Source organism: Molossus molossus, unplaced genomic scaffold (genome assembly GCF_014108415.1).
Source record: "Molossus molossus isolate mMolMol1 unplaced genomic scaffold, mMolMol1.p scaffold_m16_p_1, whole genome shotgun sequence".
Lineage (NCBI taxonomy): Eukaryota > Metazoa > Chordata > Mammalia > Chiroptera > Molossidae > Molossus > Molossus molossus.
The window spans coordinates 182,049,860-182,063,242 of NW_023425344.1; the positions used below are offsets into that span (position 1 = coordinate 182,049,860).

General features: G+C 35.7%; 1 protein-coding gene across 11 annotated transcripts in view; it reads right to left on the bottom strand.

Annotated features, from left to right (window-relative positions):
• UBR1 (ubiquitin protein ligase E3 component n-recognin 1) overlaps positions 1-13,383 on the bottom strand; it is a 143,599-nt gene that overhangs the window by 105,027 nt on the left and 25,189 nt on the right. For all 11 annotated transcript variants that reach the window (XM_036245932.1, XM_036245900.1, XM_036245916.1 and 8 more), the window contains 8 exons: positions 10,719-10,849; positions 8,740-8,878; positions 7,205-7,267; positions 6,832-6,955; positions 6,212-6,319; positions 5,235-5,323; positions 3,610-3,708; positions 2,286-2,443 (listed from right to left, as the gene is read on the bottom strand). In XM_036245932.1, the coding sequence (XP_036101825.1) occupies positions 2,286-2,443; positions 3,610-3,708; positions 5,235-5,323; positions 6,212-6,319; positions 6,832-6,955; positions 7,205-7,267; positions 8,740-8,878; positions 10,719-10,849 (911 nt within the window). The remainder of the gene's footprint in view (positions 1-2,285; positions 2,444-3,609; positions 3,709-5,234; positions 5,324-6,211; positions 6,320-6,831; positions 6,956-7,204; positions 7,268-8,739; positions 8,879-10,718; positions 10,850-13,383) is intronic.

Consider the following 13,383-nt stretch of genomic DNA (forward strand, 5'->3'; position numbering starts at 1 on the left):
CACTTATGACTGAGAAAATGAGGCTCAATAATTATTTGGTAAATGAAGGGTAAATCTGACAGATGTTTTAGGCTAGATTTCGAAGGTTTCATTGATGTTTATTTTGTGAAACTAAATGATGCAGTGAAAAAACTTGAGTTTTATAGATAAATAGTACTAGACTCAGATCCAAGGTCTACAAATATAGATTATATCACCTATCTTATGAGGATGTTGCAAGAATAAAATAAGGTGAAATAAGTTAAGCTCCTTAGCACATAATAATCACTAAAAAAGAACAGAGGACCCTTGTGAGAGTGAGTTACATGAGAAGCCTAGCACAGTATCTGTTGAACAGGTGCTCAAAATATGTTCATTTCCCTTCTTTTTATCATCAGAGATGTCTCTATTTAGATAAGGATGTAGGAGAGAAGTTGTAAGCATCAGAAGAGTGGGAAAACTTTAAAAGTTACCTTCCAAACCAGGATCTCTAAGGTTTTACCATATGGGTCAGTATGTAGAAATGTGCTGACTCTAAATTATTCACCATAGAGAATAACTATAGGCAGAAATCCACAAAATAAAATAAAACATAAGACAATGATGTGATTATGAATCTCTTGTCTGGATATAAAAATAACTCAGTTACAAAGTACTTCATAGTAATGAGAGCCACAGTAAAGGGATTTTTCCTGTACAATAAACCAAAGAATGACAAATATTCTGATTTAATACTGATAACTTTTAGCACTGCCATTGGAATTTTTGTGCATTTTTTGTTTGTTTTGCATAACATAATTTATGCATAATTTGTGAATCATAGTTGGTAAAGGTGATTCACTACTGAATTCTTCCACCATTTCTACTTGTACTGAAGATGTGATAATGATTTAATGAACTTTTTTTTTTTTTTATCCTCACCTAAGGACATTTTTGCATTTATCTTCAGATAGAGCGGGAGGAGAGACGGAGAGAAAGAAATATCGATGTGAGATAGACATATTGACTGGTTGCCACCCACACGACCCCAACCAGGGCTGGGGACAAACTGCAACCAAAGTACCTGCCCTTAGTGGGAACCACACTCAGGATTCTCTGGTCCGCGAGCTGATGCTCTAACCGCTGAGCCAAACTGGCCAGAGTGATTTATTGAACTTTAAAGAAAATTCTGTATGTCATAATCATATTTAAAAATTGAGGAAAAGGTCTTGTAAGCATTTTCCTCAGTAATATCAAGGATCCAATGCATACTTCCAGAAATCTGTCAAATGTATTTTTTAAACAACTATTTCTACATTGGTTTGAAAGCCTATTTGTTTCCAACTCTCTATAACCTACATGGTCACTAGAAAAATGGGACAAAATTTGATTTTATCCCCCTAGCAACTAGAAATAATTATAGCTTGGAACCCTTCATTTTATTTCTTTCTTTCAAGTTTGTTTTTATTGAATTTTTAAAGAGAGAGGAAGGGAAAAGGAAAGAGATATAGAAACATCAATGAGAGAGAAACATCATTTGGCTGCCATCTGCATGCCCCCTACTGGGGCTCGAGCCTGAAACTCGGGCATGTGCCCTGAACAGGAATCAAACCGGTGACCTCTTGGTGCATGGGACAATGCTCAATCCAGTGAGCCACACCAGCTGGGCAGGACTCTTCACTTAAAATAGCAAAACAAGTGAAATATATTTTGTCTTAATATATTCTTAAAAGAAAATAATATTGTGAAGTTTATGATTTATTGAATAGCTGCTATCATAACCCTTATAAAAGTCACCACTTCAAAAATAAATTTCCTTTTAGGTCCAACAATCCCAAGATCTATCATGTGTTTCTCACTTTAGTTTAAAAGGAAACTCTCCACTTTCTTCAAGGAGAAAAACTTAAGAAACTACTGATGAATGTCAATAACTTTTACATGTATGAAAAAGGGAGTTAAAAAGAAATTTACATCAATTAGATCTTCTGAAACTATGCCCAAAGAGACTTTACAAGAGTGACAGAACCAAAGTACATGAGTGGAACTGCGTGGACGGCATAATAATTATGATGAAGATTCATTTAGTGACCCTAAGATGCTGTGACAGGGTCCTCCTCAGTACCGTCTTTATAGATCTGGTTTTAATTCTGTAAGAAGTCTTTACTTAAAACATTTATTAACATAGGACAGTAAAAGTTCTTTATACTTCTCATCATTATAAAATGAATCCTAGATAACCAAAAGCATCCGAGGTTTATTTACAAGACAAAACAAATAAGAACACTGTGTTTAATAAGTACCCTCACCTTTTCACTTGAACAACTTACTTTAGATCACATATTACAGCATATACTCTTCCCAATTTGTCCTGGCTATAACCCTGGAAGTTGAATTTGTTGTTCCTATCCAAGTACTCGGGCAAAACTTCTAGCAGAGTTTCAGTAATGACAGAAATAACATTCTGCTCTTCAATAAGATGTCGAGCCTGCAGAATATTCAAGGATATTGTCTTTAGTATTAACTCATTTGGTTGGTCAGTATGTTTTTTAATGTTTACTGAGATCAAACACAATCCTTAGTCTCACAGAATAGCAATTTCTGAGAAGTTATTTTTTAAAAGTAAAAAGTCCCTATTCCTCAGTAACTAGAAAACACCTGTCTGGGCACCCCAAACCCCATTACTCAGGTTATCTATATGTTTACCATCGGTAACCACACAATGAGCAAAAGTAGAACAATCATATATATACTTCATAACTTCTATCACATTATTATTTATTATGGCACATCCCCTAACTCCCAGTCCAATGTCCCTTCTCCCCATCCTTTTCTCTGGACTTTGAAATGGGAAAGTATAAAGAGCCAAACTGACCAAAAGAAATAGGAGAAGAAGTAGTACAAAAAGGAAGCAGAGCCCTGGCCGGTTTGGCTCAGTGATTAGAGCATCGGCACGAGGACCAGAGTCACAGGTTCGATTCCAGTCAAGGGCACGTACCTCGGTTGTGATTCAGTCCCTGGCCCTGGTCCAGGTGGTGCGGGAAGCAACCAATTGATGTGTCTCTCTCATGCTGATGTTTCTTTCTCTCTCTCTCCCTCCCCCCTCCGCCTCCCACTCTGTCTGAAGGTAAATGGAGAAATATCCTCAGGTGAGGATTAAAAAAAAAAAATTAAAAAGGAAGCAGAATCCTCTACTCTCCTCCCGAGGTCTACGCAGCACTGTTATCTCCCACAATGCTGGAGTCATACCCTACTCCTGCTTTATTTTAATCTATCTACTCCTCCCTTCCCCCAAAAACCCAATAACTAAAGAACAACAACAAAAACAGCAAAATAAAATTGTTTGGTATTGAAAAGGTGTTGCTCCTGTTACTTTTTGAAACTGAGAAACCAGCTCTGGACTTCATCTTCAGGGATCAGGACTTAGGACAAAGGTAGTGCCAAACATTCCCACTCCACAAGTTATACCTAGTCTTTAAATACCATTAATGTATTATTCACATACAGATACCACTTAGGTACTATTCAATTTTCCAAATGAAATTAGCCCAACATAGTGATTCTGACATTGTTTTGCCTCAACACTAAGCACAATTCTTAAAAAACAAAATAAGTTTTATTTAGAAAGACTGCAAAGAAATTATTAATACATACCAGAGTAGGAACAGTAAACATTTGAACTGATAATGCAGTTATAGAGATACTTCTGTCATGATCATCACTGATATATTCTTTCTGCAGCTGCTTATAATACTGAAAGATACAATAAATAATAAGTGGAGAATCAATTAAAAATGACTACTGAAAACTTAAAATCCCAATTTTAACAGCTGCTGCAAATTTGTTTCTATGTATAAGATGACAAGTATTATAATTCCTATTTCTTAAGGGGAGATAATATGGTCAACAAAAACAGATTAGAAAGAGTATAACAAACAAAAGTCCAAACATGAATTCAGCTGCCCAATCTAGCAGAGTTGAAAGTGAGAACTATAAAAAAACAAAATGCATAAAACACACAAACACAGGTAAAAAATCACAAAGGACTGCAATGGTGCAGTATATACATTCTCCGAACAGAATCTGGGGCAATTGGTAGCAAATTTTATCCCAATGGTATAGGACATGGTCTCTATTCTAGGTACTTATAAACTGATATGTATGACCCAGAAAATCAACCAATCAGATCCAATCCAGCCTTAAAGAGAACGGATGCTGGCTGTACACAATTTCTTATTCACACTGGTACATACCAGCTGAAAATAAACCCTGATATATTGGGAAAACAAAAATAATACATTCAGTCATTTGTCAAGCATAGTGTTAAGATCCTTGATATACATATTTAATTTTACCCACTAGAAGTCCCATAAATTTTAAGAGGCAACCACTGCATACAAAAAATATCATCTTAGTAAGGAGAACCGATTTTGTATAAGAAAAAGATTTCCTTTCAGATCACACATATGGTCCAACTGTCTCTTTAAAGAGTATTAGAAGAATAGAGTTGCCAGCCTCAGTTGTCATCACCTTTCAAGAAATCAAATGTCTTAGTTACTTTTAACAATCTACTTCTGAAATTCAGGGAGTGAGAACTCTTACCCTACAGTATTGTTTGCTTTTGACAATCATTATTCTACTCTTTGCTTCTATTTCTATCCTGGGTCCTACCTCTGCCTTCTCTTAAGTGTTAAAGAACTGCCTGCAATTCAAAATTAGAGGAAACTAACAAGTATTTATTGGATACCATGTATAAGGCAAAGCAGAAGATTCAAAGGTTCTATATCACCTTGCAATCTATCTTTAGGAATAGACAAACATATATATATAAAACCACAGGTCAATTAAACAATATTAAAAAGCTGTAAGTTTCATCTTTATGTTTAGCTTCAGTTAAGTATAACTTTTCCTATCTTATTTCTGCCTCCTTTTAGCCTTCATATAATTTCCTTTTTCCTGATAAGTCTTTCAACTAGTCACTTCTATTCTTATTATAATTTTATTAAAAGGCAAATGATTAGGAAGGATAAATGAATGTGGTAACTTCCTATTATTCTGTCTAGGTAAATAATAGGTCACTTTCCACTTTTCTCCTCTCCCAGACTACTGTGTCCTTACTACCAAATGTGAGCAAAAATAAAGAAAGAAAGAACTGACAAAGAAATGAATCATAAAATTAAATCCTAAATTGATAATTATCCCTTTTGTTTCTATTACTTCATTTACAAAAATGTTTTTCTATTTCTATGTATTGATATCTATTTATAAAGAGCAATTACCTTTACAAATTCCATAGCAAAGAATTTTTTGTATTCCATCTCCATAAAAAAACTGCTGAAGATCAATTCGTGAAGGATCTTACGGGCACCTATAGATCATTTTTGGGGGAAGTAGGGTAGTATCACCAAGGCAAAAAAAACATTCCAGCTATTAGAAGTGGCAGAATAGTATAAAATATTTCACATGCTAATGACCTCAAGGACTCAAATATGAGTAGCATTTATTATATTAATATTTAATAGATAGAATTTAAAATACATACATATATGGCCTTTTCCATCTTTTCTTGTAGTCCTCTCACTATTTTATCTTACTTCATTCTACCTCTCCCAACCTTTCTCCATTCCTTTTCATTCTATTTCACTCAAAACTACTTTCACTCTGTATTCTTCCCTTGTCCATCCCTTTTAGCTTTTCTCTCTCACCTTTTACTTTTGGTTCTTTGTTTAGATTTAAAAAATGAATATTAACCCTGGCCAGTTTTGTTCAGCGGTTAGAGCAGTGACCCTCAAACCAAAGGGTCCAGGTTCGATTCCTAGTCAATGGCACGTACCTGGGTTGCAGGTTCGATCCCCAGACCCAGTCAGGGTCATGTGGGAGGCAACCGATCGATGTCTCTTACATCAATGTTTCTCTCTCTCTCTCCCCCCTCCCTTCTACTCTATCTAAAAATCAATAGAAAACATTAAAAATAAAAAATGAATATTAGTACATCTTTAATAGTGGCACTACTACATGAATACATACATACTCATTTTACTGGCCCTGACTAAATGAAAAGGCACTATAATTAAAAGGCAGTATCCCTTGGCTTTAACACAGAAAAATATGTACTGAATGGTTAACCTTACCTTAACGTATAATAACTTATAAGCTAAGATCACAGACATTAGTATACAAAAAGATCATAGCTCTACTTTAAGGTCATAACCTTCCTTTGCTTCATGGCAAGTAGTATAAGCAAAGATCCACCTACCTTTATAAAGCTTTGCATCCCAAAGCATTAACCTGCTTATGAGACAGGGATTCTCAGAGCCAGGTTCTTCTCTAAGGCATGCTTGGCAAAAGATCTGTCTAAAATCACCTACAAAAAAAGTTATCACATAATTTTTATTTCATAATTCTCCCCAAAGTATGTTTCCTATAGCATATTAAAAAGTTAACATTAATCTCCCCACATTTGATATCAAGAATAATTCTGTCGCCCAGTCAGTGTGGCTTAGTGGACTGAGCACCGTCCCATGGACTGAGAGGTCCCTGTCTGTTTCCCAGTCAAGGCACATGCCTCAGTCTCGAGCTCGATCCCCCATAGTAGGTGTGCAGGAGGCAGCCAATTGATGTTTCTCTCTCACTCTCCTATCGATGTTTCTCCCTCTCCCTTCCTCTCTCTCTAAAAATAAATCAATAAAAACATTTAAAAAAAGAATAATTCTGTCAACATCAAAGAATCAAAAGCCAATAAAATATTATTTACAGTACTTGAAATGCATTCCTGAAAATTAATCAAAATGTAAAAATTTTTATTTTATACTACTTTTAAGTTTGTAGCTATTAAAAAAAACAACAACAAAACCCAGTATTAGACTATATGCTTACTTGAATAACTCATAATTTTGTTCATCCAGGAGCCAAGACGTAAAGCAAATTTCTGGTGAGCCATCACCTCAGAATGTAATACTTCTACATGAAGTGGATGCTGAGAGACATTTTCTGAATGACTCTACAAATAAAAGGAATATATAAAAAGAAAAACTAGTTTCAAATTTTTTGTTTTAACTAAGTAATCTATTATTAAAAAAAAAAAAAAAAAAGGTATATGATCCTTGCAGTTCCAAATCTCTGGGTCTAAATGCCCCAATCCTATCTTTACTTAGGATGCTAAACCATTTTAAAAATGTAATTGTTTTACTTGGGCTCTTATAATGTACATTTCTCTTAAATTTTCTTTATCCCTAATTCAGAAAATTACCTTTATATCTTCTTTTGCTTCCTGGCAAGCAGCAAAAGCACCTGCTTTAACAGCCCGACGACCCTAATTATAGACAAACATGAGAATTAAGTAGCAGAATGACAATCCCAATCAATTAGTAATATATAGCCCAAAGACATAATGAGCTCTCTAATTATTTCATTTGTCAACTTCCTAGAAAACAAAAGATCGGCAATACCTGGAAGATAAACATAAATGTTTAATACCTTTATGTAGCTTCAGAACTTTTAATACCACCAGTAGAGAATTTCCATACTTTAGGATTTTAGATTTCCTGCCTAGTAAGATGTCAGTTATTTACTTTTTGTAGTGTACTCTATTTCTATCTGATAATAATAACTTAGGCTTTACTAAAGTCCTGCTATTTTTTTTTTTTTTTGATGATGTTGTTAATCTTCACTGAGGATATTTTTCATTGATTTTTAGACAGAGTGGAAGGGAAGGAGGGAGGGAGGGAGAAAGAGAGAGAGAGAGAAAACAATGTGAGAGAGATGCATTGATTGGTTGCCTCCCACATGACCTTGACCAGTGCCAGGGATCAAACCTGCAACCCAGGTACATGCCCTTGACTGGGAATCTAACCCATGACCCTTTGGTCTGCAGGCCGATGCTCTAACTGCTGAGCCAAACCAGCCAGGGCTATTTTAAATACTTCTCATGAATAAACTTAAAGTTCTTTAGCATGTGCTCCGTAACATACTTAAGGTCCACTAGTGGGTTAGAGATGTGACCAGGACATTGTTTCTCGAGCCCTAGAATCACTACACTAATTCCTAATGCCATACTGCTTCTTCCACTTTATTACGCTCCTCTCCAGGGCAGGACTGTGCTAAATAGTCTTTCTATATACCTAAGGAACACATTTTGTTTTGGATGGATATAAAATAAAAGCTGAACCACAAATCAGTACTATTCTCAAAATAGTTTTAATGTTAAAACCTCAGAAATGATCAACTTTTCATAATTCATGCATTGATTCATCCATTTAATAAATAATTAGAGAAACAGACTGAAATTGAACTGACATTCTTAACTACTCTTTGCCAAATACATTCAGCATATTTTCTAATTATTTAGACTAAAAGAGGAAAGTTATAAATAGTTATCTACAACTATGATATACACACAGAAAAATCAATTTTAAACCAGTTTATGTAGGATATATGAAATGGTGAAGAGGCCCAGCTGGTGTGGCTCAGTGGATTGAGCGATGGTTGTCCCATGGACTGAGAGGTTCAATTCCAAGTCGGGGCACATGCCCCAATTGTGGGCTCAATCCCTTCATAGGGGGCATGCAGGAAGCAGCTGATTGATGTTTCTCTCTCTCCCTTCGTTCCTCTCTCTAAAAAAAAAAAAAAAAAATCAATAAAAACATTTCTTTTTTTTAAAGAAATGAGTGAAGAGGATGGTTGTACCTAACAGAATACTAAGGCACTTGAGAAGGGTTCAGTCAACACCTGACCTCCGGGAGCCCGAAATAAGACAGCACAATACTTCAAACGAAGCTCACGAACCTCTTTGTCTATGGCAGTGGTATGCAACTGGGCCTCTGCAAGCTCACAGTCAAGAGCTCTTTGTAGACTGTATATGACATGGTCATATGAATGGTGTTCATCATTAAAAAGGACACAATAGTACCTTTCATTTTTCTCCCTGTTTAAGAAAAAAAGATATATATTCAGATACTGTAACAAATAAAGGATAATGTGAAAAACAGGCTAAAATAATATATGACATCTGTACTGAAGCAGCACTGTGTAAGTTCTTACATATGAGAAAGTACCTCTATAATACTGACACAGGAAATTATTTTAAGTGATTTATTACCATGGAATTTTAAAATCCCTAATAAAAGTATTACCTTTTCCATGTTTTCTCCCCATTTTTTTTTTTATCACTTCTAATTATAAATGATTACTCTCAGTTTAGTGGTAGTATGGTTTTAAAACCACTCTTAACTCTGCTTGCTAACCTATCTTGACAAAGGGAGACAGGTCTGACTGAGAACCATCAAACAGGCAATAATAGTAAGATTTTATTAACATTTAATTTTTATTGATTTTTGTTTTACCTTATATTTCTGGTTTTATAATACACTTAATTTTATTTTTTAGTATACAGATTCAAAGTGCCAGCACTACCATCTGACTGAGTGAGGGACCTTATAGATATATGGGTAGCTTAAGCTTTTAATCTTGTTGAGATAACAATGCCTCTTCCTTCTCTAAGAAGAGTATGTTGTCTACATTTGTAAGTGGTGAGAGGATTTTATAAAATATGTGAAAACAGCTATCACAGGCTATACAAATTTAGATGTTATCAGTTTTAAACAGTTTACAATATGCTTTTACAATACACTCAATTACTGAACCTCATCACTCTACAAAAAGCAGATTTTCTTGGGCTTCTTATAACTTAGGACACGGAAGTTCAAAGACTTCTTGGTCACCATGCCAATAAACAGTGAGAAGGACTAGAACTGAGATCTATGAATCTGAAGTCCAATGCTGCATACATAAGCACTCACACTCAAGCAACCTCTCCCTTTTTAGGCAGGCAGATTGCTACTAGTATTATGTTGACCAACACAATTTCTTAAAAGGTTAAACAGATGTTATCACATATTTGAAATTAAAAGCTTTGTGGACACAATCACTGATGACCTTTATTTCCCCTAGCAGTTTATGGCCCAGCAAGAGTCAAAACAATATATACTGAAATTCTTAATTTTCTCTCCTAAAATAAAACAAACCAAAAAAAAAAAAAAAAACTCAGAGAAGAACAATATTTAGACTTGTGATGCAATTTTGTAAACTTGCTAAGGTTACACAGATAAAAAAATTCCCACAGGCTCATATTATACCTTCATATCAGGTCTGGAATTCCCTTTTGCATTTGTAAGTTAAGAGCAAATATTATTACCACTGGAAGGCTTATTTATAGCTGTTAGGAACTGCTGGATTTGAGCTTAAAAATGTTAAATATCTACAACTAAAATAATCCTAGATATCAAAGCACAGGGCAAAGGGCCACTTCCTAATTCCCGCCATCAAACGTTTTTTAAATCATAAAGACTTGGGCTATAAATGGAGACACACTGTTCCAAAGTCCCTACCTTTGTTTACAAACCTCTGGGGAACCTGGAGGTTGGTCCAGGTCAGTATCAAACTGGGCAATTTACTCCCATACTGGGATAAGTGGCAGCTAGGAACTTGTAAATCATTTAAAACAAGATGCCCAAAATACTTCTTTTTTTTTTTAATCAGAAGCTCCTGACTAGGCTCTTCTTTTTGACTTAACTTCTATTAGTGCCTTGCAGAGTATATCATATAAATGGATATTTTGGAAGTACTCTCAAGAAATAATTCTCTATAAAATTTTCATAATTGTAATAAATTAATCAATAAATAACATCAAAAATATTTTTCCAACACTTATTTTGAAATATAAATAACCATCACTAAAACTTCTATCCTTTGAAAAATTTCCCCACCTTATCTGGAGTTCAGAAGGCAGTTCTTTTTCCTCTTCCCATATAGTCATTTCTACAATGTATTTTATCACTGAAGGGAATATTTTCCTGGCTTGGGCAATTACCTCTTCATTCAATGAACAACGTAAATTCTGTAAGAAAGCAGAGAAAAACACACTACCAATATTGCATACAAATAAATGAATAAAAAAAGTTATTAATTTATAATATTTATTTTTGTAAAGATTTTTTTATTGATTTTGATTTTTTTTTTTTTTTACAGAGAGAAAGGGAGAGAGAGGGAGAGAGGGAAACATCAATGTGAGAGCGAAACATCAATTGGTTGCTTCCTGCATGCCCCCTACTGAGGATTGAGCCTGTAACCTGGGCATGTGCCCTGACTGAAAAATGAACCAGCAACCTTTTAGTGCATGGGATGACACACAACCGAGTCACACTGTTAGGGTAGCTATAATAAAAAAGGCAGATAACAAATTTTGGCCAGAATATGGAAAAATTTGAACCCTGACACACTACTGGTGGAAATGTAAACTGGTGTAGCCAATTTGGAAAACAGTCTAACAGATATTCAAAATGTTAACATACAACCTAGGCAATCCACTTCAGGTCTCTATCAAAGAGAATGAAGACATAAGTCTGCACAAAAACTCATATACAAATGTTCATACCAGCACTATTCTTAACAGTCAAAAAGTAGAAACATCCAGCCCTGGCCGGTTTGGCTCAGCGGTTAGAGCGTCGGCCTGCGGTACAGAGAGACCCGGGTTCGGTTCCCGCTAAGGGCATGTACCTTGGTTGCAGTTTGTCCCCGGCCCTGGTTGGTCGTGCGGGTGGCAGCCACTCGATGTGTCCCTTCACAACGATGTTTCTTTCTCTCTCTTTTCCTCTCTCTCCCTCCTGCTCTATCTGAACAAAAAATGGAAAAATGTCCTCAGGTGAGGATAAAAAAAAAAAAAAAAAAGTAGAAACATCCAAAGGTCCATTAATTGATAAATGGATAAATAAAATATGATATATAGCTATATACTGGAATATTATTTAGTCATAAAAAGGAATGAAGTACATGCTACCACATGGATGAACCTTGAAAACATGCTAGGTGAAAAAAGCCAATCACAAATTACCACATAGTGTATGTTCCCATTTATAAAAAAATGACCAGCCCTGGCCGGTTTAGCTCAGCAGTTAGAGCGTTGGCCTGTAGACCAAAGAGTCCTGGGTTCAATTCTGGCCTAGGACACGTACCACAGTTGCAGTTTGTCCCCGCCCCTGGTTTGGGTCCTGCGGGTGGCAATCAATTGATCTCTCTCTCTCTCTCTCTCTCTCTCCTTCCCACTCTATCTGAAGATATATGTACAAATATCCTCTAGTGAGGATTAAAAAAAAAGAGTCCAAGTTCTGCCCAGTTTGGCTCAGACCAAAGGGTCTCGGGTTTGATTCTGGTCAAGAGCGTGTACGTGGCTTGCAGTTTTGATCCCTGGCCCTGGTTGGAGTTGTTTGGGAGGCAATAAATCAGTATGGTTTTTTTTCACATTGATGTGTTTCTCCCTCTCCTCCTCACTCCATATTTGTAAAAAAATCAATGGAAAATATCCTAGGGTGAGGATTAACAAAATAAATAAATATTTAAAAAATGTCCAGAATTGGCAAATCTAGAGACAAATTAGTTGCCTAAGGCTAGGGAGTTTTAAAAAAATAATGATTGTTAATGGGTATAAGGTTTCTTTGAGGGTGATGAAAATGTTCTATAATTGATTGTGATGAAAGTGACACAACTCTGAATATAATAATAATAAATAAAAAACCCCACACTGAATTATACACTTTAAATGGATAAATTTTCTTATATGGTATGCAAATTATATCACAATAAGCTATTTTTTAAAAAATCCTCACTCGAGGATATTTTTCCATTTATCATCAGATAGAGTGGGAGGGAGGAAGAGAGAGAAAGAGGGAGAGACAGTGAGAGAGAGAGAGAGAGAAACATCACTGTGAGAGAGACACATCAATTGGTTGCCTCCTGCACAACCAAACCAGGGCTGGGGACCAAACCACAACCGAGGTACCTGCTCTTAACTTTGGTTCATAGGCCAATGCTACAACCGCTGAGCCAAATAAGCTATATAAACAAAGGACTAAACAGGAACAAAAGAACATAGTAGCTATTTAAGACATCAAAAAATCCAGTATATTTTTTGAGACAGCTGGTCAATGTTGACAAAGAACTGAGTTAATTACTTGGTGGTATTGGGAAAAAAACACAAGGGGCTGCCATATTAACAAAGAGTAACTCTTCTGACCCAGAAATATGAGATTTTTTTTCCATTTATTTAGATCTCTTTTTTTTATCCTCACTGGAGGACATTTTTTCATTTATCTTCAGGTAGAGCAGGAGGGAGAGAGGGGGGGAAGCGAGAAAGAGACATTGATGTGAGACTGGTTGCCACGGACACAACCCCAACCAGGACCAGGAACAAACTGCAACTGAGGTATGTGTCCTTAGCAGAAACTGAACCCGGGACTCTCCAGTCTGCTGGTCGATACTCTAACCGCTGAGCCAAAACAGCCAGGGCAAATTTTATACTTTCCTTAAATTTATTCCTAAATATTCTACTTTCTTTGATACTATAGCAAGTGGAATTTTTTCATTAATTTCATCTTA